This window comes from Eublepharis macularius, chromosome 15 (assembly GCF_028583425.1).
Source record: "Eublepharis macularius isolate TG4126 chromosome 15, MPM_Emac_v1.0, whole genome shotgun sequence".
In the NCBI taxonomy this organism is placed as follows: domain Eukaryota; kingdom Metazoa; phylum Chordata; class Lepidosauria; order Squamata; family Eublepharidae; genus Eublepharis; species Eublepharis macularius.
This window is the reverse complement of record NC_072804.1, coordinates 33,028,733-33,051,520: the sequence shown is the minus strand read 5'-3', so window position 1 is coordinate 33,051,520 and position 22,788 is coordinate 33,028,733. Positions and strand designations below refer to the sequence as shown.

Genomic DNA, 22,788 nt, shown 5'->3' with positions numbered 1-22,788 from the left:
TAATAAAGAAAACGTGAGATAGCATGCATTTAATTTTTTCAATCTGTCATTTGTTAGAAGAAAACGCCAATTTAAATATTTCCTTTTTCAATCTTTACCAGTCCTCAATGAAATAGCACACAATTTATTCTCAGCCTCACCCTTCACTAATTAAAATCAGCCACTGCTTAGTCAGTTGAAGTGCTAGTTAATTTACCGATTTAGTTAAAGACTTTAGTATGCCTCCTAGCAAAAAGATAGGATCTGCATAATCACAACTTTGGAAGGTACGTGGTTGATTTCTTCACTTTTAATACTGTTGGACCTAAAAACACACACTCACATGTAGACAAGAGAGTCAAGAGGTTCATGTTTTGGCAGGTAGCTCCAGACTGCCTGGGTGTGGGCAATGGCCCTTCATGTGGTAGAAATGGTATCTCAACAGGAGGAAAGAGTTGCTTCTAAGACCATAAAAATATCATAAACAGATGAATACTCCCTCCTCTTGCCAAACCAGGCCCTGCCCAGGTTCCACTCCAAATGTCCCAGAAATTTCCCGATCTGGAGCTGACAGCGCTAACTGCTCTCCAGACTACAGAGACCAGTTCCCCTGGAAGAAATGGCAGCTTTGGAGGGAAGACTCCCCCTGCCCAATAGTGGGGGATCTCCCAATTCCAGCCTCTGCCTCCTCCTGCCATTAATCTGGCTTGCAGGGGACACCTGGAATGGACTGAGACAGGCTTGAGAGTTAAGTACCTGCCTCCCCCTATCCCCAGGTTTGGCCCCCCAGGGGACACTCTGGCAACACCTGGCACCAGCTCCTCTGCTGCCTCCTGGTGGTGGTGTGGAAGAAGGCAGTAGAGGAGCTGACACCCAGCATTGCTGCTGCCAAAGGGCTTGATCCAAGGTATTTCTGCAACTCTGGCTATGCAGAGAACTGTTGCTGCAGAGGAGCAGCCTAGGGCATTCTTCTTTTAAAAAAAGCATTCTGAACACTCGCCCAAAACTACAACTCCCAGAGTCTTTGGAAGGAAGCAAAACTGCTGTAAGCCACTGGGAGCTTCCCTACTCTCACCTACTCTAGAGGAGCCTCTGGTGGGGGCAGACTCACCCAGGCACCTCTGAGGCAGGCAGCTCAACTAAGGGCTGTGGGAAAAGAGCCAAGATGAGGCCATGCTCAGATAGGGTTGCCAGATGTTGTGCAGCTTAATACTGGACCCCGGAGAGAGGTGACAATGAACTACTGGCTACCTGGGTGCCCAGGGTGGCAGGCCACTTCTGTGATCTGGTGGCAAGCAGCGCATAGCCACAGGAGAATAGCCAGGCTCACAGGCTAGCTGGCCAGCTACCCCTGGGTGGTGCTGTGCAGCCACAGGAGGCCCAGAGGGCACTTGGGGTAGCATGCTACTTCTGCTACCTGGTAGTAGTTTCATGCAGCCATAGGAGGCTGGATGTTGGACTGGGCAACCAATGGGAGAGGCTGGCCCAGGTGTCCGGTATTGGGGGGACATTTATCTTGGACAGTCCCCCAAAATACCATACTAAATACCGTACCATCCAGGCCAAAACCAGACACCTGACAGCCTCACCCAGGCACCTCTGACCTCCTTCCCCTATCTGGCAACCCTGCACTCAGAGGCGCACCAGCATCAGCCTTGCAAGCCCGGCCCAGGCCTCAGGAGGGAGGCAGGGCCTGGCCAGCTGAGTACCCTGGTAAATAGGCCAGAGGAGGAGGCTGGCAACAGGTGGGGCCACCCCGAGGAGGCAGGCAGAGCAGCCTCTTAAAACCTCTGAGGAGAGAGGGGCAGAAGAAGGAAGGCCAGCCAGGGAGGCCATCGGCCCAGATTCCCTCCCACTTACCTTGGGCCCACCCTTGAAGAGAGGGCATCGGGGAGACCAGGGTCAGCTCACCTCCAGACAATTTTTTATTAGGCCAGTCCAGGAAGGGGCAAGGAAGAAGGGTCAAATTGGTCCTAAGACTGAGTGAGGGAAAGACCAAGATGTAGCAGACCTCCTTCCCCCTGGAAAAGGGACTTTGGAGCCCCAGAATTTGACCCTGCTGAGAAGCTTTCCATATGATCAGATGTAAGAACATAAGAGAAGCCATGTGGATTACACCAATGGCCCATCCAGTCCAACACTCTGTGTCACACAGTGGCCAAAAAACCAGGTGTCCTCAGGAGGTCTGCCAGTGGGGAAGGGACACTAGAAGCCCTCCCCCTGATTGCCCCTCAAACACCAAGAATACAGAGCATCACTGCCCCAGACAGATAGTTCCATCTATACCTTGTGGCTAATAGCCACTGATGGATCTCTGCTCCATATGTTTATTCAATCCCCTCTTGAAGCTATCTATGCTTGAAGCTGCCACCCCACCCTCCTGAGGCAGTGAAGTCCATGTGTTAATCACCCTTTGGGTGAAGAAGTACTTTCCTTTTATCCGTTCTAATCAGACTGCTCCGCAATTTCATTGAGTGCCCACGAGGTCCTTGTATTGTGAGAAAGGGAGAAAAATACTTCTTTCTCTACCTTCTCTATCTTATGCATAATCTTGTAAACCTCTATCATGTCACCCCTCAGTCGTCGTTTCTCCAAGCTAAAGAGCCCCAAGCACTTTAACTTTTCTTCATAAGGGAAGTGTTCCATCCCTTTAATCATTCTAGTTGCCCTTTTCTGCACTTTTTCCAGTGCTATAATATCTTTTTTGAGATGTGGTGACCAGAATTGTACACAGTACTCCAAATGAGGCAGTACCATTGATGTATTATGATACTAGCTGATTTGTTTTCAATTCCCCTTCCTAATAATCCTCAACATAGCATTGGCCTTTTTTATTGTATCAACATTTTCAGTAAGTTATCCACCACAACTCCAAGATCTCTCTCTTGGTCAGTCTCTGCCAGTTTGGACCCCATCATTGTGTATTTATATTTGGGATTTTTGGCCCCGATGTGCATTACTTTGCACTTGGCCACATTGAACCTCATTTGCCATGTGTGACATCCACTCACCCAGCCTCGACAGATCCCAGCCTCACAATCCTCCTGGTTCTCACCACCCTGAACAATTTAGTGTCATCCGCAAACTTAGCCACTTCATTCCCAACTCCAGTCGTTTGTATATCCATCTGCTAGGGGTTTTTTTTTGTTTTTCAAAAGATGATATATGGCATATTCATGTTCTGCATCCTCACTTGTTCTCCTATGCCTATCTCTTATCAATCGTTTTTTTGGCGGGCTTTTCCTATGCTGACTCAAAAACCTGGGATGAAAGTGAGACTATGCATCGTGAACAAAGATGGTTCTGTTTTCAGGCCAACATCCAGTTTGGTCTGCAGCAGAACAGCACGATTTGTGTTCAATAGTACCTTAAAGAACAACAAGATTTTCATGGTATAAGTTTTTGAGAGTCAAAGGGTTTCTGACACAGAGAGCTGTGACTCTCGAAAGCTTATACCCTGAAAACCTTGTTGGCCTCTTTAAGGTGCTACTGGACTCGAATCTTAAAAATTCTGTGATTCTACTTTCACTGTGGGGAAGCAGGGAACCCAGCAGCCTCCATTCCCCATTCCAAGCACAAAGCAAGCAATGCTTCCCCCTCTTTTGTCCTAGCCAAGTGCAAATTCTCCTCCAAACAGCCATCAGACTCCAGACCTACAGACTGCCATCTCTCACAGACTGGCCGCACTGCAGGTGCTCGTCTGTAGACCAGAGAAGCCCTGATTTTTTCTCACTAGGGCAGGATAACATCAAAGCCTTGGTGTTTGGAAACTGAAACATGATTGTCGACTTGGGGGTATTATGTCATGTACATTAAACATATATTCCATACATTCTGGCTCCCACTCTTGCTTTGGAAAGGGACCCAAGTTATGAGTAACTGATTCTGGCTGAAATACATGACCAAATTTGGATACATTTTTGGCGTGACCGTCTAGTCTTCCAGCAGATACCATGATCAAAATAGCTAGCAATTGTTGTGCTGATTGCACTTCTGCCTGTGTGTAATTTTGGAGAGTTCTGTTGGCAAACCATTTGCTTTTAGGAAAAGAATGGGAATGTTCTTATTACACATATTTGCGCTTTTAGCCCACCGCATCCGTAAGGAACACAGTAACCACCTTTTCAGTGCAACGTTACCTACATGGAACGCTTCGGCAGCACCGAAACTAGGCATGTGATCAGGGGAGAGCTGAATCCCTCTGGCCAGGGTTTCTGCATCCAACACAGGGTTCAGTGGGAAAATTCTCTTCTGCTTTTGGAAGAAGTCTTCTCCTTGTGGAAGAATTGGTCCCTGAGCAGTGCAAATGTACCTTTAGATCCAGCCATGTGGGTAAATCATAATGTACTGGATATAACTGGCCTTTGAAATGTTTTTGACTTCGCCAATAAAACTATTGGGGGGGGGATCATGGGACCTTTGGGACAAAAGCCATGTGGGACAGGGACAGTAGTAAGGAAGGGTATTGGGCAAGATTAAGTGAAAAAGCTGGTTGGATCCAGCCTTAATGGCCTGTCACAGTTGTAGCTCTGGAGTCAGACCCTGTTAGGCTTGCATGCAAGCAACGTGCAACCAAAGCTAAGGAGGGCAGATTCCACTTGTATCATTTATCAGTTCTTAGAAGAGATGATAAACATTTTTTCAGCCCCTGCATAACAAGTTTGTCTTCCAAAACTCCTCCTTTTTCTACACAACTACTGATGGCACAGGAACGCTGAGATTCTTGCCTCCACCTGCATACTCTTTGTACCTAGAAAGCCTACAGAAAGCTTTGGCCCAATTCGGGGAAGCTGCAAATCCAAGAGGCGTGTAAAAACAAGCGCTGATCAGGGCCCGCAGAAGACCCTGCCTTTTGCACTTGGATGCCTGGGAGGATGTTCTCCAAATACCAGTTTGTCTAGCTGAGGCACGCATCTGCAGATGGACCCTTAGCTTTTGCAAAGGGGATGAAATCCAGATCATCCCGTGACTCGGATAGAAAGCCAGCTGGGTTGGATCGGGTCTGACATCGCCGCAGTCCACAGACTTCTGCTTTTTTCTCTGTGCCAGACAGCAGGAATGAAGATGAAGTAATAGATGGACAAAATCAGCAAACAGAGAACTTCACAAGCCATCAAGAGGTCAGCTGGGTACTTCAAAATCCCCACAGCCCTTCAGAAAAGTAGCGAAGATGACTAGTCCATCTTGCACTCGATGGGACCTTTGGCGGCTCAACTTGGCCAAGCAACTCAAGTCAATATGCTTCCATTTTGGAAGCTGCTGTTTGCTCTTGTTTTACCTGTGGGTGTGAAAGGAGTATTTCCACCTGCATAAAATAGAGTCAAAAGCAACAAGAGTTGTCTTAAGAAGCTGATGGGTTCCTGTTTGAGTTCTGAAAAGCTACGTATAGAAGACGAGAGTGGATGAAGAAGCATGGAACAGAAAAATGAAAGTCACAACACATCCACAGCCATGGGAGGAGTCTGACTTTGCAATGGAAATAACAGATGTGCATGTCAGCAAATCAAATCTGCCTGGAGGCCCTTTCCCCCATGTTTCATATGGGCTGTTGGCCTTTCATTTTTAAAAGCATTAGATTAATGTCCCTGTTCCCCAAGGAACGCATCATTGGAGATGTTCCTTTAAGCTACTTCAGGAATTGTGTGGAGGTCTTAGTAATAATAGTTGCACAGAGGGTGGGATAGAAGCCAAACAACAAACAACGAACGAACGAACGAACGAACGAACGAACGAACAAACAAACAAACAAACAAACAAACAAACAAACAAACAAACAGTTGTTGGGGAGTGCATAGCCAGCATCTAACTCAAGCAGATTTACACCTATCAAGTCCCATGTTCTTCCCCTGACATCTCCCATTTAAAAGGCCTCAAGCAGAGAGGCTAGAAAGACCTCCATTGCCTGAGAGCCAAGCTACAAGAGATAAATTACACAAGGAGGAACCGTGAAGGGAGCTGCAATGTTAGCCGGAAAGCTGAGTTTTAAAAGAGAATCAGAAGGCTTTGTTAATTTCCCCTCTCTACAGAGCCAGGGAGATCCTGCTCAGAGGGTTTGTTAATTTCCTCTTTGCCTCTGGAAGACTCTGTCAGTTTCACTCCCCTTCTAAGAGATGAAGAGGAAATAAACAAACCCTCTGAGCAGGGATCTCCCTGGGTCTGTAGAGAGAGGAAATTGACAAAGCCTTCCGATCTCTTTTAAACTCGGCTTCCCGCTAACATTGCGACTCCCTTCAAGTGCTCCTCCTCGTGTAATTCATCTCTTGTAGCTTAGCTCTTAGGACACTGGAGAGAATTTAGTCCTGGAAAAGAAAGCAGCTTTGGACTGAATCACTGAAAGGTGATTTTGGTTAAATAAGAGGGTCACATTCTGAATTATGCTGACAATTAAAATACTATCAAAGAAGGCAAGGGATAGATTGAACCTTTTTTTTTGGCCTGACAGAAAAATGCCAAGAAATCAACCCACAGTCCATAGGGACTGGCCCTCTTTTAATCTGTATATGTATTCACTTAGAATATTTATTCCCTGCTTTTCTACCCAATGGGACTAACGCAGTTTACAGCAGTAAAAAAATTCAATAGAAAAGTGTACAATTAAATAAAACTAGCTATATCTTGGGTCAGTTTTGGATCCAGTGGGCCTCGAGCCAGAGCTAAAATCCAAGAACAAACAGCATCTGGGTTTTCTCAACAATTTCCACCCCCCCCCCGAAGATGATGCTATTATCCCCTTCAGTTCTCTGCTGCCCAGAGAGAACAAATTGGTGGATTGGGAGGGTAAGATTTGAAAAAACAAAACAGAATTTCTAATGGTAAGTGACCTACTCACCTCCATCCCTGGAAGTTTTCATTGGATTTTAAGTTACACTGAAACATGACATGTGTGGACTTACCGTGCTTTGTTCTCTGTGGTGATTTCTTTAAAAAGAAAACTAAATCCCTATCCTATTGAAAAAGTACTATAAATTATAAAGAAGGAATGTTCTCCTTGCGTATCTACAAAGTCTTCTGGATATAATACTGGTGGCATTAAAGGCTTCAACAACTCTTCAAAGACCAGGAAACATGCCTTGCATGTACAGAGAGAGAAACGGGTGAGCTGCTGTTAATTTGTGAATGCCCTAAAGTGTTCTGGGTTAAGACGGATGATAAACAGAAAGTGCTTAGATTAAGCTTTTAAGATTCAGAGCCTTTGATAGGTTGCAATTCACAGCTTAAGGCAGACCAGAGAGGCACTGTTTGGGGCAGGCATCTTATCTGTAGAGCAGATGCCCTGCTCCAAGCAACATGGCCTTGAGAAAAGGGTGCAAGGAAAGAGAACAAGGCAGTGCAAGTCTATCCAGTCTCATCCATACTGAGATTTAGAGCGGAACTACAAGTGACAAAAGGCACAGGTTGGACACTTGTCAGCTTCCCTCCAGTTTTGATGGGAAATGCAGGCATCCTAGTCTTGCAGCTTGGCTCTCCGACTGCTGTCCAATGGACTTTTCAACTGTCACTTGTCCAACATTCCGCCAAGCTGCCTACATTTCCCATCAAAACTTGAGGGAAGCTGACAAGTGTCCAACCTGTGCCTTTTGTCACTTGTAGTTCCGCTCAGAATTTCTGGAGTTAGAAGTTCTAGAAAGAAACTATAAAAGGCTTCTGATCAGTGGAAGCAGCTCCTAGGATGCTGGGGGACTGTGCTGAGATTGTGTGGACGGTAATAATGCTTGTGCGCTTGCTTCCGATCTGTCTGCTTGTACAGTTAGAAATAATTCAGATGGTTTAAAATCTCTGCTCAGCCATGGAATCAGCTGGACAAGTAGCTTTCTCTTGTTCAGTCTATCCTACTTCACAAGGATTTTGTAACAATGCGAGAAATCCCTGAGCCCTTAGACTGTAGAGTAAGACACAATTGTGATAAGGCAAAAAGGGGAATAGTATCTATCAGGTGTTCATTGCTGCTGAAACACTAGAAGAGGTAACGCTCTATCAGATATCCAGGATGTTGTACTGATGTGGTTGCATGATATTCCTTGAGATATTTGGTTTTATTCATTTTAAAGCATCTATCGTTCATCTCTCCATGTACTCCCAGTGGCTTACAGCAGTATAAAAACATTGCAAAATCGTGAAGCCATACCACATACACTATGGGAAAGCAAAATCCTTTTTAAAATCCTAGTATTTACTTAGTCTTACTTTATCTCTGAGGCTCAAGGCGGATTACAAAATATAAAACAACTCAGTCACCCAACATAAGACATCCAATAAACAATACAATAGGACTAGGATTACAGAATTAGAAAACAATGCAGACAGAAAACTGTCTAAAGCGTTACAGATCACAGCCTGAAAAATCTTATTTATTCATTTACATTATTTGTAATCCACTTTTCTCACTTTCTATCTTGTAGATTTTAATATCCAGCCTGATGTAGCACTCTGGCGAGCTTGAAAGCTTGCAAAATATTTTGTGCCAATTTGGTTCGTCCTCATAAAAGGCATTACACCGATTTTGTTCTTGTTTCCGGCATGATAAACCACGAATAGTGCAGAAAATGGATTACAAAGGTAGAACACAGTGCAGTGAAAGCAAGATGACACATTGCAACAGATGACAATCCTATTTCTTTATACAAAACCCGGGTATGCTGGATTATTTTACTATAGAACATGCTGACGTCCCTGCCACGTCCTTCTGCTTCCAATGTATTCTGGTATTCAACTTCCCTTTCCCTGCTTGGAAACTTGCATGCTAGGTCTTATGCAGGGTTATCACCACAGTGGGATGAATGTGCGACCTCTCACCACCACGCCTTATTAATAGAGGCAACATCCCCTCTCCTATCTTTAAGAACCACTCGTGCCAAACGGCTGTCATGGAAGATTGTGGCATGTGTCACCCATTGAAATTCTTTGTGATAGCTTTCCTTGAAAACTACAAGGACGTGTTGCAAACATGATTGGTGGTTATGCAGAACAGACCAACCCAACCTTAGTTTTTTGTATAGCCTGGCCCTCAGTGGTGGATGATACGTTTGCCTGAAGATGGCTGAAAGGGGGCTGAATTTTTAAAAAAAATGTTTGGAATTCTAATGTGACTGAACAAAGAAAGAATCTGACTGTGGAGTTACTGTAAAATGCTTGTGGTTGCTGGAAAGTGTTTCTAAGATGCTGGGAAACTAGAATGATACTGCTTTTGCAATAGTACTGCCTGTATGCTTGCTTCTAATCTCCACTTGTACACTTTACTAATAAACAGATACTGAAAGATTCTGTAAGTTTCCAGTGTCCTCATCTCAAAAGGAAACAGATCTGTTTGGGAACTTTTACCACTCATAGTACAGAATGTGAAATAGACTGAAGAATTTTGCATCTCTGTCATTTAATAATCCACCTTTGAGCCCTATTTTTTAAAATTTTATTTATGTACATTATTTATAGTCTGCCTTTCTCACCAAGAGTCAATGCAGATTATACAGTGTAATTCAATACAATCAACAGCCGGGATATTCAATAAACAACACTATGGTGTAGATTGCAGAAATCTGAAAACAAACAAATCTCATACAGAGCTGAAAAAAATGTCGAACAAAACATAAGCAATTTGACATAACTAATGGCAGTACCTGTACACAGTAGTAGTATAGGCCCTAAACACATTGATCCTCCCAAAATATTCCCAATTTATACAGATGTGACTTGCATGTACCTATTAAATAGGTACGACAATCAGGAGAGTACCTGTTAAAATAGTAGAATAGCAAAATGCTCACAAAAAGCTGGTTGAACAAGTGGGTGGGCAGTGATATGGTCTCATGTATTACTACTACAGGGAGAGAAATGCCCCTGGAGATTCCTGTCTCTCTCCATTTATACACACAGCTTTGCCAACTGATTTGGATAAAGAAATATAGCAACTTGGTATCATCAGCCTATTGATGATAGCCTATTCCAAATTCATAAATGATTTCTCCTAAGGACTTTACACTGAGACTGAGAGCCAAGCTACAAGTGACGCCTTACACAGATTGGACACTTGTCAGTTTACCTCAAGTTTTGATGGGAAATGTAGGTGTCCTGGTTTTACAGCTTGGCTCTCCATTACAGCTGCAAGACCAGGATGCCTACATTTCCCATAGAAACTTGAGGGAAGCTGACAAGTGTCCAACCTGTGTCAGGCATCACTTATAGCTTGGCTCTGAATATCACAGGGGATATGACTGAGCCCTGAGAAACCCCACAAGATGAGTCCCACACTGATGACCATTGGTGTCCCACAGCAACTCTCTGAGGCTTGCCCATAAGGTATGATTAAAACCAATCCAAGGAAGAATCTTTAATCCCTACATCTACCTCCAGATGTCTTAACAAGATGGCACAGTCCACAGTGTTGAACACTGCTGAAAGATCCAGTAAGCATAACACAGAGGTATGGCCATTGTCCACATTCAAATGGAAGTGAATGAATAAAACCAGCAGCACCATCACTTTCCCACAGCCCAGCTTGAAGGCAGATTGAAAGAGGGCTAAAGCTGACCAGGCATCCAGGAAATCCTAGAATTGTTCTACCATTGCCCTTTCTCTTGTTCTGCCGAGCAAGGGCAAATTAGAGTCCAGGCAGTAATTGGTTACATTTTTTTCTCCAACAAAGGATTTTTTTGTTTGTTTGACCCCTTATGAAGCAAGAAGCAACTCCAAACAATTAAATGCATATCTGTCACTCATGTCACAATGTGCCCATCGTTTTAAACACCAAGTCTTCCTCAAGACCTGTTCCTGGTTTCTGCCCTTTGCACGTTTTCCTGGGAAACAGCTCCCACCTCTGGTCCCAAGTAACTTTTGCAGGAGAGCTAAACTTACTCGGCATGCTGGGAATTGAAGTCTTGACAGGCGCTTCTCCTAAAGATGCAAAATATCTAATTCTGGTTTCTATTTCATCGCCGCCATTAGTGGCAAGGGCAAAATACATAGCAAGGAGCCCGCTCCATCCGGGTTGCCAACTCTATGTTGGGAAATTGCTGGAGATTTTGGGGTAGGGTCTGGAGAGGGAGGGACTTCAGAAGGGTATACCATAGAGTCCACCCTTCGAAACTGCAATTTTCTCCTGGGGGACTGATCTCTATAGCCTGGAGATCATTTGTAATTCCGGGAGATCTCCAGCCACCACCTATAGATTGTCAAATTTACGGCCTCATCCTTATTTATTTTGCACATTATATGCCAATAAAGGCTAACTTGACTTAGCGTGACTATTTTGCACATGCACTCCCATCAAGCGCATATAAATTCTGTTTGAACATGAAAGCGTGGGAGTCAGAAGAGCATGCTGGGACTTGAAGTCCAGGCGCTCCCAAACCCGCTGCAAGGAAAGCCCGGAGAGACGCATGCGCACAACTGCAATCCTGACTGGCCTAACCACTGAACGAGTTTTCCACGCTAATAACGTAGCTCAATTACACCATAGAGATGCTTGACAGATAGAGCGCCATACATTTGTGCCAATGGCGGCTTTGACGGAAGTTCCCTGAACGTCCCTCGAGACACTTCCGGTCATTTTTCGCTCTGAGCGACAGTGAAAACATTTCTCGCTCCCGGCATGCTCGGTGGCTTACCTGCTCGGCGCAGTGCACCCTGGGATCTGTAGTGCTGGCATTCTGAGGGGCGCGGTGACGGCAGCCTAGCAAGGGCTTCCTGCCGCTCTCCTGAGGGTCTTCGCTCCACCACCGCGGGACTCTTTTCTGCTACTGCCGAACTGAGGCGGTCTTCGACGACGCAGCCAGCAGGATGGCGCGACAGGGCAGTCGCGGAGGCGCCGAGAGCAAGAAAATGGTAACGGCGGCTGCGGAAGAGAGAAAGGAAGGGGGGAACGGGTCAAGGAGAGGTGGAAAGGAGGGGGTTAATATATACAGAAGGAGGAGAGGGGGGAGTGGGGCCTGGTGGGCTGAGTGGTGGTGGAGGGGCTTGGGCGGGGCCATGTCGAGTGGGTGGGGCTTGGCAGGTTGAGGGGGCTTGTTGAGGGGGCGGGATCTATTGAAAAAGAGGGGTGGGAGACAGGGAGATATGGGTTGAATGATGCTTGGGTAGGAGTCATTCTTTTCAGGTGCTCTTGGTGATCCACCAGACTGTGCATCTGAAGGTGTGGGTTGTTACCTCCAGGTTGGGAAATTCCTGGAGATTTAGGGTTGTAACCTGAGAAGGGTGGGGTTTCGGGAGGGATTTCAGTGAGGTTTAATGCCATAGAGGCCTCCCTCCAAAGCATACATTTTCTCCAGAAGAACAGATCTCTTTAGTCTGGAGATCAATTATAATTGTGGGGGGGGGGCGGTCTCATATGGAGGTCAGCAACCTTCTTTCTAGTGCTCAAAAAGTTTGGGCCAGTGTAAAACAGTGGCTGTTAGTTTAAGTCACTCCTGCACTGTACAAGTCACTATACAACATTGTCATCAAATGTCTCTCAAACCGTAAAGGTAGGGGGAGATAAAAACAGTACTCCAGACGGCTTCTGACAAAGAATCAATGCTCCCCCTTTGCACCCCAAATTTCTTAATGTCTGTGAAAATTTGTAGATTGCCTCTATGACCTTGTTAAGAATCCCTGGAATAACATTATGGTTCAGTCGTTTAAGGTGCCCCCTAGATTCTGGTTCATTTTTGTTCCAGTAAAATCAACATGGGTTCTAAGGCTAACTAGTGGTACTGTCTGACTCAACAGTGGACCAAATGTGCTGTTAAGATTGCTTCACATGTTGAAACAAGATGAATCTGTGTGTGTTTGCTATGAATTGGATCGTGCCTGTTTGGTCAAGTCTGAAGAGCATTTATGTATCTGAAAAGCTGAAAACACCTGGTGTGTACCTGTTTCATATTTTCAGATATACAAATGCTCTTCAAGCCGATAGTCTACCATTTGCTGGTTTTATGAGAAGCAATTCTCCTGTATCCAAAAACCTTACAAAAGAGCAAACTTTTAAATATGCATATTGTATGTAACTAACAGGATGTACAGTAGTGAAATAATACCACAACCTGATTTGCATTCTGGTAGTAAGTAGTTTTTGCAGGGATATTATATTAGGGCCCTGACCTGGATAGCCCGGGCAAACTAACCAGGGTCAGCCTTTGTTAGTAATTGAATAGGAGAGCCCCAACGAAGACCAAGGTTGCAGATGTAGGCAATGGCAAACCACTTCTGGTAGTCTCTTGCCATGAAAACCCCACTAGGGGTTGCCATAAGTCAGCTATGACTTAACAGCACTCTCCACCACCACTGTATTAGGTTTTGTTAAAAAATGCCTTGATTTAAGCACAACAATCTTTATGTGTATCAGTACTTTTGCCATTTTTTGTATTTGTACATCTCTAAACTAGTTTTGTGCTAACCAGTCCAGTGAAACTAAAGCAGAGGAGACAACCATAGCAGTCGCATAATACGCTTATCATATTAACATCCTTCCTTCTGTGTTCAACTTTCTCTCCATCAGGTTTTAATCCTGTGAAGATTCAGTATGCTAAGATTACTACAGGCTTGTGGCCTTTGATCATCTACTGGGGCCGTGCACAGATAATAACATGTGCAAAACCCATTTTTTAGTTTGCTTGTGCTAATGTAGTCCAGTTGTGATCATTTCAGTCCTTTGGCATCATCTCCCTGCCATCATCTAGTAATGAGATTAGGGTACCCGTGACTAGAAGGTCAGGCTGGCATGTGGGAAAAGCTTTGCTCTTTTTTGCGTGTGTTAACTATAACAGCCAACCAACACTTTATAGGCATTCTTTTTTAAGCAGATACTTTATCCAGTTCAGAAGTTCTTTTCTAACTACCTAGCATCTCTTTTTGCAACATAGGAAATAGTTAAGTACTCGTTTTGATCCAGAACAGTGAATGTGTGTATAAAATTTGTTTTTCCTCTTAATACCTAATGATAAAGGAACAATCAAAGTATTTAATGTCTACACTTTGCACTAGTATCAACTAGGCATTCTCCCTTCATGTGCTGTTCTGTTCAACTGACATCAGTGAGTTTGCTGAAATGCTGTGATTCTAACTAACCGATTAAACCCTTTCTGTATGCATGCATGTGTTTGCCTGTCAACTTCTTTCTGCACACAAGGACTAGCAAGGGTGAAAGTATTCTTATGACTTGTCTCTATTCACACTACTTAATCCATCTGTTTTCAGCCTGGGGCTGCAGTCAGTTTTCTTTCTCTTTCTAAAATGAAACCAAAGCAGCATCTCTTAGCTTTTTAAGAGATCAGCTGATGGCTGGCCTTATTACTTGCTGCTGGGTGTGAGCGGCATGCTGGGATCCTGTACAACATCTAAAATGCGTTAATTCCAAATGTGACGCAAGACACTCTCTTCTGCAGTTTGGCTTTGTAGGAGCTTGTGAGAACGTGGTGTAATCTCTGTTCTGTTGTCTCACTAAATTCTGATGTTTGTCTTTTTTTCCCCCCTTCCACTTTCTGCTTGCCTGCTGCTTTCATTCTCTAGTATTGGTATTTGCCATTCATTTCACCTTCTGCATCTATGCATCTCATGGTAGGTGATAGGTTTCTTAATCTGAGACAAGCTATTTCTGCTGTATAAATGAAATTTGAATAAAACCCCAAGCAGAGCTCTTTATATGTATATTATTTCAGATATATTTACATCTTGACAGGCTAATAGAAGGGCATGGATTTAAAAACTTTTCATATAACTTTTGGTTTAATTTTGTAGTATATTTCAGTGGCTCCAGGTATACAGAATGTGAGGGAGACACAGCAACTTTTTTGACCCCCCCCCTTGTTGATGATATGTGCAGATCTGCTGCATAGTCAGCCTGATGCCTTTTTCTCTCTTTTCCCCTTCTGAGCTTTTATGTCAAATCTTATGCCAAATGATGCAGGTGGAAAAACTAATAAGCAGTTGAGAGATTGCCAAGCTTGCACTGCTATCACAAGTCTTTCCAAGCCCAGAGCGAGACATTAGATTTTGGTGGGGGAGATACAGATAACCTGTAAAGGCTAGAGAGTTTGGACTTTTTCAGTTCAGAAAAAACAGTGACCGAGGGTGGGGGGACAAAATAGAGGTATATGAAGTTATGCATGGGATGGAGAAAGTGGATTGAAAGGGCTCTTTCTCCCTATCCCGTAACAATAGTACTTGAAGCTGATGGGTTGTAGATTCAGGAAGGACAAAATAAAGTATGTCTTTACTCAATCAGTAATTAAATTGTGGAGTTAACAGTCAGCAGGCATAGTGATGGCTGCAAGCATGGATAACACTAAAAAGAGGACGACATATTTGTGGCGGGGCGGTTCATCAGTGCCTGCTCTCCACGTAACTAAAGGGAATCTCCATATTCAGAAGCATCAAATCTTTGAAACCCGGCTCTAGGAGGCAATATCAGGAGAGGATCTTGTCCTCTGTCCTGTTAGTTGGTCCTCCAGGGCAGCTAGTTGGCTGCTGTGTGAAACAGGATGCTGCACTAAATCCAGCACAGGGCTCCAGTTAATTTTTGGAATGTTTTTTCAAGGCTGAAGAGGTTATTCTGAGGCAAGTGATAAGACAACATCTGGAGTAGAAGAGAATATAATAATAAGGACTACATTATAGTCTTCCCAAACTAATAGACTTCCCAAACTAACAAACCTTGTCTTCCCAAACTAAATGCCAAGCAGAATGCATGGGGAGAGGGAAGAGGGGTGTAAAACTCACTTGGTCATACCCTGACCCATAAGCCCGTTTGAGATCTGTTCAGGAACTCCTGCTGTTTGCAGCAACTGTGCTTTAAGACAGTTCTCTTAGAAGGAACAGTTTAAACAGCCGGCGTTCATGAGAAGTTTCCAGTTTCTGCCCAGTATAGCAGCCATGGATGCAGTACATATATAATCAGTTGGGATGGGGAGTGCCTTCACTTTCATCAGTTAAAATCAAGTTCATGTTACCTGGAATAAGGACTTTATTGCCATATAAAGTGACAATTCTGTAAAATAATGAGAAGGCTACTCCAGCTCTTAGCCAGATCAAGGTAGGTTCTGATGTAGGAGCAGATGATGAACCAACAATGCCATGAACAGGTTAGATTTTTATGGACTAAGCATCCTGTAGGTGGCTGCTTTTCTCAAGATGAGGTTGAGGCATGGTGGAGGAGGAAGGGAAATGGAAGCTACTTATCCATCACAGACAGAAGTAGCATTTCCTTTCCATGGCAGTCAGCTGACACTTGCGAGCAGAATGGTTTGGCTTCTTTCTTTTCCCCCGATGAGTTGAATGTTATTTTTCTTCTTCTTCAAAGTATGGAGCTGGGAGGTACCTGCAGAATTTGCTGCATAGCTTATTCCTTTTCAGGCAGAAGCTTTCTTGCCCTTTTTATTTCTCCTTCAGGCCCACCCAAACTAGACCTGGGGGATAACAGTCCCTTAACACTTTCACAGACTTCGCTTGTCTGGCCAACACTAAATGCATTTTGAATTTATCTAGAGCTCGGAGCTCTTCACACTGACATACGGGGCTCTGGTCACTCAGCTGTGTAAAGACTACGAGAACGACGAAGACGTCAACAAACAGCTTGATAAAATGTAAGGGAACCAGCAATTGGTGAGCACTGATCTAGCTGGGAGGGGTTTGTCTGGTGGTTCCTTTTCTGCTGGATGCTTGCTGGGTACTGTTAATCCCATTGTTTTGCAGTCTCTTTAACTAAAAGAGAGAGAATGCAAATGCATGAGCATTCCCCCCACCTCTTGCCAATATTTTGAATGTTCTTCCTCAAGGGTGAGCTCTCTAGTGGTGTCAGGGTTTTATCACTTGCTGCTGTCTGGCTCTTTCAACAGGGGCTACAATATAGGCGTTCGACTTATAGAAGACTTTCTGGCCCGATCCAATGTGGGCCGATGCCATGACTTCCGAGAAACTGCAGATGTTATTGCAAAGGTAATGCTCGGCCTTGATTATGTTTCTTTACGCCCAGTATGCTCTCTTGGTGGGTTTCCCCCCCTTTTTTTTGAGATTTCTACATGTCTACTAAAGACATTTTACGTTTTGGACATCCAAGTTTAAAATCCAGTTTCTGCTGCCAGGCATTTTATTGTGTAACAGGTTTCATAAAGAACAGTGAAAACCCCTTGTTGCATGCATGTGGTGCAATCCAGAGGCATGTACGGCACATCATAGTCAATTTATGTTTTGGTACCAGCACTTCCTGCAGTCAGGCCCTAGAGTGCGTCAGAGTTTAAATGGACTTTGACGTGAGAACTGTTGATGGCACACCAGCTTATACTTATTCTCTTCCTCCCCCCATAACTGTAGTTCTCACTGAAAGCCATAAAACTACTCTTTGAACTTGGATTTTACAGCTGGAAAGTGCTGCTAGGGAAGTACATGAAAATAATTTTTATTCCGTATGCCTCTTGATGATACCTGTGGAGTTAGAGATAATAGTCAGTTTAGCATTCTACCTAAAGGGAAGGTGGTTTTGGCATTGGCTCAAGTTGGGTCTGTCGTATAGTCTGGATGCAGGCTTTTCCAGCTAGAATTTGAAAAAGCAGTTGCTTCTGCACCCACTTGCATGCAGGAAATTTGGATGAGAAGGCAGCACAAATTTAGAATCTGGGCACATTAGCCCAGTAGACAGAGCTAGACACTTGGGTTCAAAGACCAAGTCCATAAGCCTAGCCAGCCATGGACTTGTTCAACTCTTTTGTTTCTACATCAGCATCTTCTAGCAACTAGATTGGCTTACTGATGTACCCGCATAAGATGTAACTATGACTTCTAGTCTGTTAGTAACATGAAAAAGGCTGTGGCTCAACTGAGTTTAATTCCTAGAAACTGGAAAGCCAACTCACATCAGATGTTTTCTGTTATTTATTAAAGCAGCAATTGAGATAAATCAAAATTGCTTCTAGTGGTACAGCATATGACTCAAATGTTCCTGAACTCTTTTCAAGAGGCGACATCACTGTGTCTGTCGTAGAGAACCTGCTTCTTATAAGATGGGTCCCTCGTCTGTCTTGACAATGTAGACAGTGGCTTGCATCTTCTTTCATTTGGAGAGTTGCTGCTAAGTTTATTTTGCAGGCTTTCAGCAGTTTGCTCAGCAGCAGCATGCTAAACACTGCGTTGTTAGAGTCCAATCCTTGTCTCATATTTGTTTTGCTTAACAGGTGGCATTTAAAATGTACTTGGGCATCACCCCAAGTATCACAAACTGGAGCCCGGCAGGTGACGAGTTCTCCCTCATCCTTGAAAACAATCCTCTGGTGGACTTTGTGGAGCTGCCGGATAATCACTCATCTCTTATTTATTCTAACCTCTTGTGTGGAGTACTGCGGGGAGCCCTGGAAATGGTGAGGAGGGGGAGATGATGGGTGAGGCAGTGGCTATAGTTCTTTCTGTATGGTGAAGTACATGTGGAGTGAATGAAATAGAAGTATATGCCTGTCTTCTGTATCCCATCAAAACATCTACATTGTGTTAACATCATTTACATATGCGATCTTATTTGGGAGATTTCATCTGTTTTCAGCATTCAGGTGTTGAAAGTATTTGGATTATTGCCATTTTTTAATAGAAGGATTCCAGGGGGATAAGAAGGAAGGAAGGGAGGGCACAGTGATCAGAGTTAGAATGGTCATCAGTAATTGTCCTATGAGAAGGAGATCACAAGAGCGCTGTCCCTTTATCAACAAAATCATGCTTGCCTGAATTTATTCCTCTGGTGTTCACAAGACAGTTTCTTTACATGTTCTGGTCTGCTGACTTTGCTGCTTTATCTTTTTATAGTTTTTAATGGCATCCAGGATTCCTTAGGATGTTAAAGCTGCCATATTCTGTTCTTGCAGAAAGCTGGTGGCGACAGAGCATACACTCAACTCTTGCATGTTCTATTGCCACCAGCTTTTTGCATGGACAGACTATGGTTTTTGTTACTAATGTGCACATCTTTCTGGCAGAGCAGTGAAAGCTTTTCTGGAATGGAAGGGTGGGGCAGAGGGTGAGGAGGAGGGCTTTCATTTTTGTCTCCTTCTGTTCTGTTCCAGTTTGATTGTATTTGACTGTATTTGTTTGGCAGAAGTAACAATATTGCATCAGGGTTACAGTTAACTGGGAATGGGGAGAATGTTCCAGTAGTCATGAAAAATGCATTAACGCTTCCTGTTCTGTACATCTGGGATGGTAAATGGTAAGGGTGGTAAAAAGAGGGGGTCACTGGTGACCCTTTTGTCCAGTAATATGGGAGTGGTGGTTCCCTTGTTCTCTTCCATATGTGCTAGGCTGTCTTGTGGCATGTTCTAGTTGTGTGTTTCAAAAACACGGGTTTCTGTTTTTTACACCACAGGTTCAGATGGCTGTTGATGTCAAATTTGTTCAGGACACATTGAAAGGAGATGGAGTCACAGAAATAAGGATGAAATTTATCAGGCGGATTGAAGACAATCTCCCTGCAGGAGAGGAGTGAATCCAAGGACAGCCTCCCCGTTGAACTGGAGGAGATGAAAGACCCCACCCAGGATTTGTAGGCATGTCATGCCCTCTGTTATGTTCTGATGCCCAGTTTGGTTAATTACAATGATCTACATTATTTCCTTAGGAAGCAACTGCTCGAATGGTTCTGTTCTATTTCCACAGATTTGTATCCAAGGCCTTCACAGCCTACAGAATACTTTTCATACTCCTCAGAGCAAATTAGTGCCCATTTCTAGCTTCTATGTCTTGGTTCCATGCAAATAGGCAGGACTATTAAAATCTTATAATTTTGACCTTTGGCACCGAAGTTAGATACCAGTTAAAAAATACTACTCATTTTGTGGTAGAAGAAACATATCAGTACATTCTCTCCCCCCCTCCTTTCCTTCCTATAGGTGTGTGATCAGAACCCACATATATCTGTGGGAAACAGGGACCCATTTCTAAATCTCAAGGAATGCAGTCTATAATTTGAAATAAGCTGGGGAGTCCTAGTGGAACATATTCAGTGTTGCTGCTTTCGTTGTGTTGTAGAGGAAAAAAATTATGATTTACTTTTGGTATATCCTTTCTATTCTCAACACTGAAACAAAATACGTCCATGCAAAAAAAGTTCTGGTGGCATTCTTGGGATGAATGATCTTTTTGTGGACTTTCTTCAGTGTTGAACAAAATGGTGCTTGAAACACTTCCATCTTCTCCAACCCTTCTTTTCTGGTCAACTAGAGATCCCCAAGGAGAACTGGCAGCAGTGTGCTGTCTTAATTTGCACTTTTGCTTTTTAAGTACTGTTGGAAGCATTTTCCAAGGCATAATCCTCTGCGGAGATAAGTTCAGGAGAAAGGGTTTTTTAAAAAACTTGGAACAGGCCTCATTTGTATAACTAATTGACTAAAAAGTTAAACACAAACTTTCTTCTTGAATGACCAGCCAGGCAGGGCTTCTGAATGGTTGTATTTGGCTTTTCGGTGGTGAAAATCTTATCTTGGTGTCTTTGTGGGGGTTGGTGGGAGTGGAGCAGCAGTTTGGATGCCGGACTTCTCTTCCAAAATGTTTTGGAAAGAAACTTGTGATCTTATTGATCCTTGAGAGGCCGGATGCTAATGCTTGTGTACTGGGTAGGTGCAGGGAGCACTTAAGATTTGCCTTGGACAGGGAAAATCAAAATGTTAAAATGCGTTAGTGAATGAAATTGTGTACATTTAAAGAGATCATTCTCTACATCACGAGGTTCTAAAATTCTCTTCAGGCAAGGTAATAACTCTTAGGTTAAAATAAGAATGCCCACCTTCCTTGAAGAAGCACGATGCTTGCAATGAACCTGATCCATGTTTGGAGTCCCAAAATAAGACTAGCAAAAGCTGACACTTGTAGAGTCCTCAGCACACAGAACTGAGTATCAAATTGTAAGAGAAATTAATCAGAAGAGCATGAAGAAGGGACTGCAGGATATACACACATACCTATCAAGCGTATTATTGGAAGGCCCTTTACATTGACTATGCAGCAACTCCGTCTTGCCATTGGTGGCTCATATTAATTTGTGCGCTGTGGAAGAATGAAGTGGCTTATGTAGAATGTGGTAGAATGGGACATGGACTCCTGTGTCAGTGGAATAGTGAAGTGTTTTCTCAACAGCCTGATATCGCACGTTGATGGTAGTTTCCTGCACCTTTCCCATAGAGCTTTCCCACTTGAATTTGGCCGAGAGGAGCAAATTCTGCTCTTCTGACCTGAACTGGCTTTTGTCAGATTCCATGGCATAGGTTACTGAAGAGAGAGTGAAATAGGAATTTTTTGAGATAAATATAAAATATCACCATCACCCTGTAATATTGAAAACCTGTATCTGCTTGATGAAAGCCCAGTATTTCTGGTTTCTAAAGTCATTCCTACAGCACCCCCCAAAATAGCATCCAGTGATGTTTTGAATCTTGTTTGAAAACAGTTGCAGTGAGCAATAGCTGGCAGGTGAATGGGTAATGGGTGTATATAATTGAAACATTTTTGTTATGTAAGGGGTTATTCATGCATTTTCCATTTGTAAAGCTTTTGAAGGCAACATTTTAAAAATATTGCATTAAAATAAATTATGACTATCTTCTTAATTGTCTTGCTGAGGATTGTGGACTGCGGCAGAGGACTTGGAAGGGGGAAAGAGTGTGTCATGGCTGTTCCCCATGGAAACAGCAAAATGTTTTAGCTCTTGCACCCTAGCCTGCTGAGACCACACAACACATGTGGGAATTTTCGATACCCTGAGCTGTAGAGGAAAAAGTCCAAGCAGAGCAAAGAGCAGTTACCACCATTAAGCTGTGACTAGCTCACCACATGTACAGGCATGTTAATGCTGCATAATGAAACACAGTGGGTTGTGGTGATGCCTGAAGTAAGGTGTGCCAGCAGTGCTACAATCTTCTGCATGCCCGGTAATCTGGTACACAGAAGACTCTTTGAAGGGGTCCCAGTTGCGGCCTGGCCTTTCACTCAGAACAATATGTGTATTGGGTACTGTGGAGGGTGTCAGGGCTCTCCACCCTAATCAGCACTGATAAACGTGTCCAAGATCAGCTCCAGTTTGTTTTGTTTGTTTGTTTTGTTTGTTTGTTTGTTTTGTTTGTTTGTTGTCTGCCTTTCTCACTGAGACTCAAGGCAGATTAAATAGTGTGAGACTAGTACAGTCAATATCAAGGGCATTTCCATAAACAATGCCATGGGGTAAATAAATACAAGTTTACAAAGACATAGCATTAGCAGGAATCCAATACAGAATTGAAGAAATGCTGAAACAGAGCACAAGCAATTCTAGGACTGACATTAGACAACATATAACTACTCAGTAGGATCTTTCTTTTTAAAAATACTTTATTTTTGTTTTAACAATTTTATAACAAACAGTGACAGAACAATAATCCATTCTTTGCTGTAAAGACATTGTAACAGAAATTATACAACAGTACAGAGATAGATGCAATTATACAAATAATTTTGACAAAGAAATAGCTTACTCACTTATATTTTTAGAGAATTGCAAGGATGCTACACACTACTGCGTCAGGTAATTGAAATCGACCTAAGGCAACCATGTAGTTTAGAAACAGAAGCCATGTATGCATGAAATTGGACTGAAACTGCGGATTATCCAACGAGTAGAGTTGATCTGCAATCAGTAGGATCATACTTGTAGCACATAGGAGCACATACTTAAAGCCACAAATAGGATGTAAGGTCTATGGTCTCTAAGTCATTAGTGAAGCATCTGATACCCCCCTTCCCTACAATACAGCCCTCCTGTCTGAATAAAAAGGTTTTTTGAATAATTCAGCTTTGCATCATTTGCAGAAAGCCAGGAGAGTGGGGGCTCTCCTGACT

At 43.5% G+C, this 22,788-nt stretch overlaps 1 protein-coding gene across 1 annotated transcript; it reads left to right on the top strand.

Moving 5' to 3' along the window:
* The first annotated feature begins 11,564 nt into the window (after positions 1–11,564).
* On the top strand, positions 11,565–21,501 carry TRAPPC3 (trafficking protein particle complex subunit 3). The gene is made up of 5 exons (XM_054999982.1): positions 11,565–11,796; positions 16,432–16,529; positions 16,782–16,881; positions 18,114–18,296; positions 19,289–21,501. Exons 1-5 carry the CDS (start codon positions 11,752–11,754, stop codon positions 19,406–19,408), a joined length of 546 nt encoding a protein of 181 aa, XP_054855957.1. The 5' UTR covers positions 11,565–11,751; the 3' UTR covers positions 19,409–21,501.
* The last annotated feature ends 1,287 nt before the right edge of the window (positions 21,502–22,788 follow it).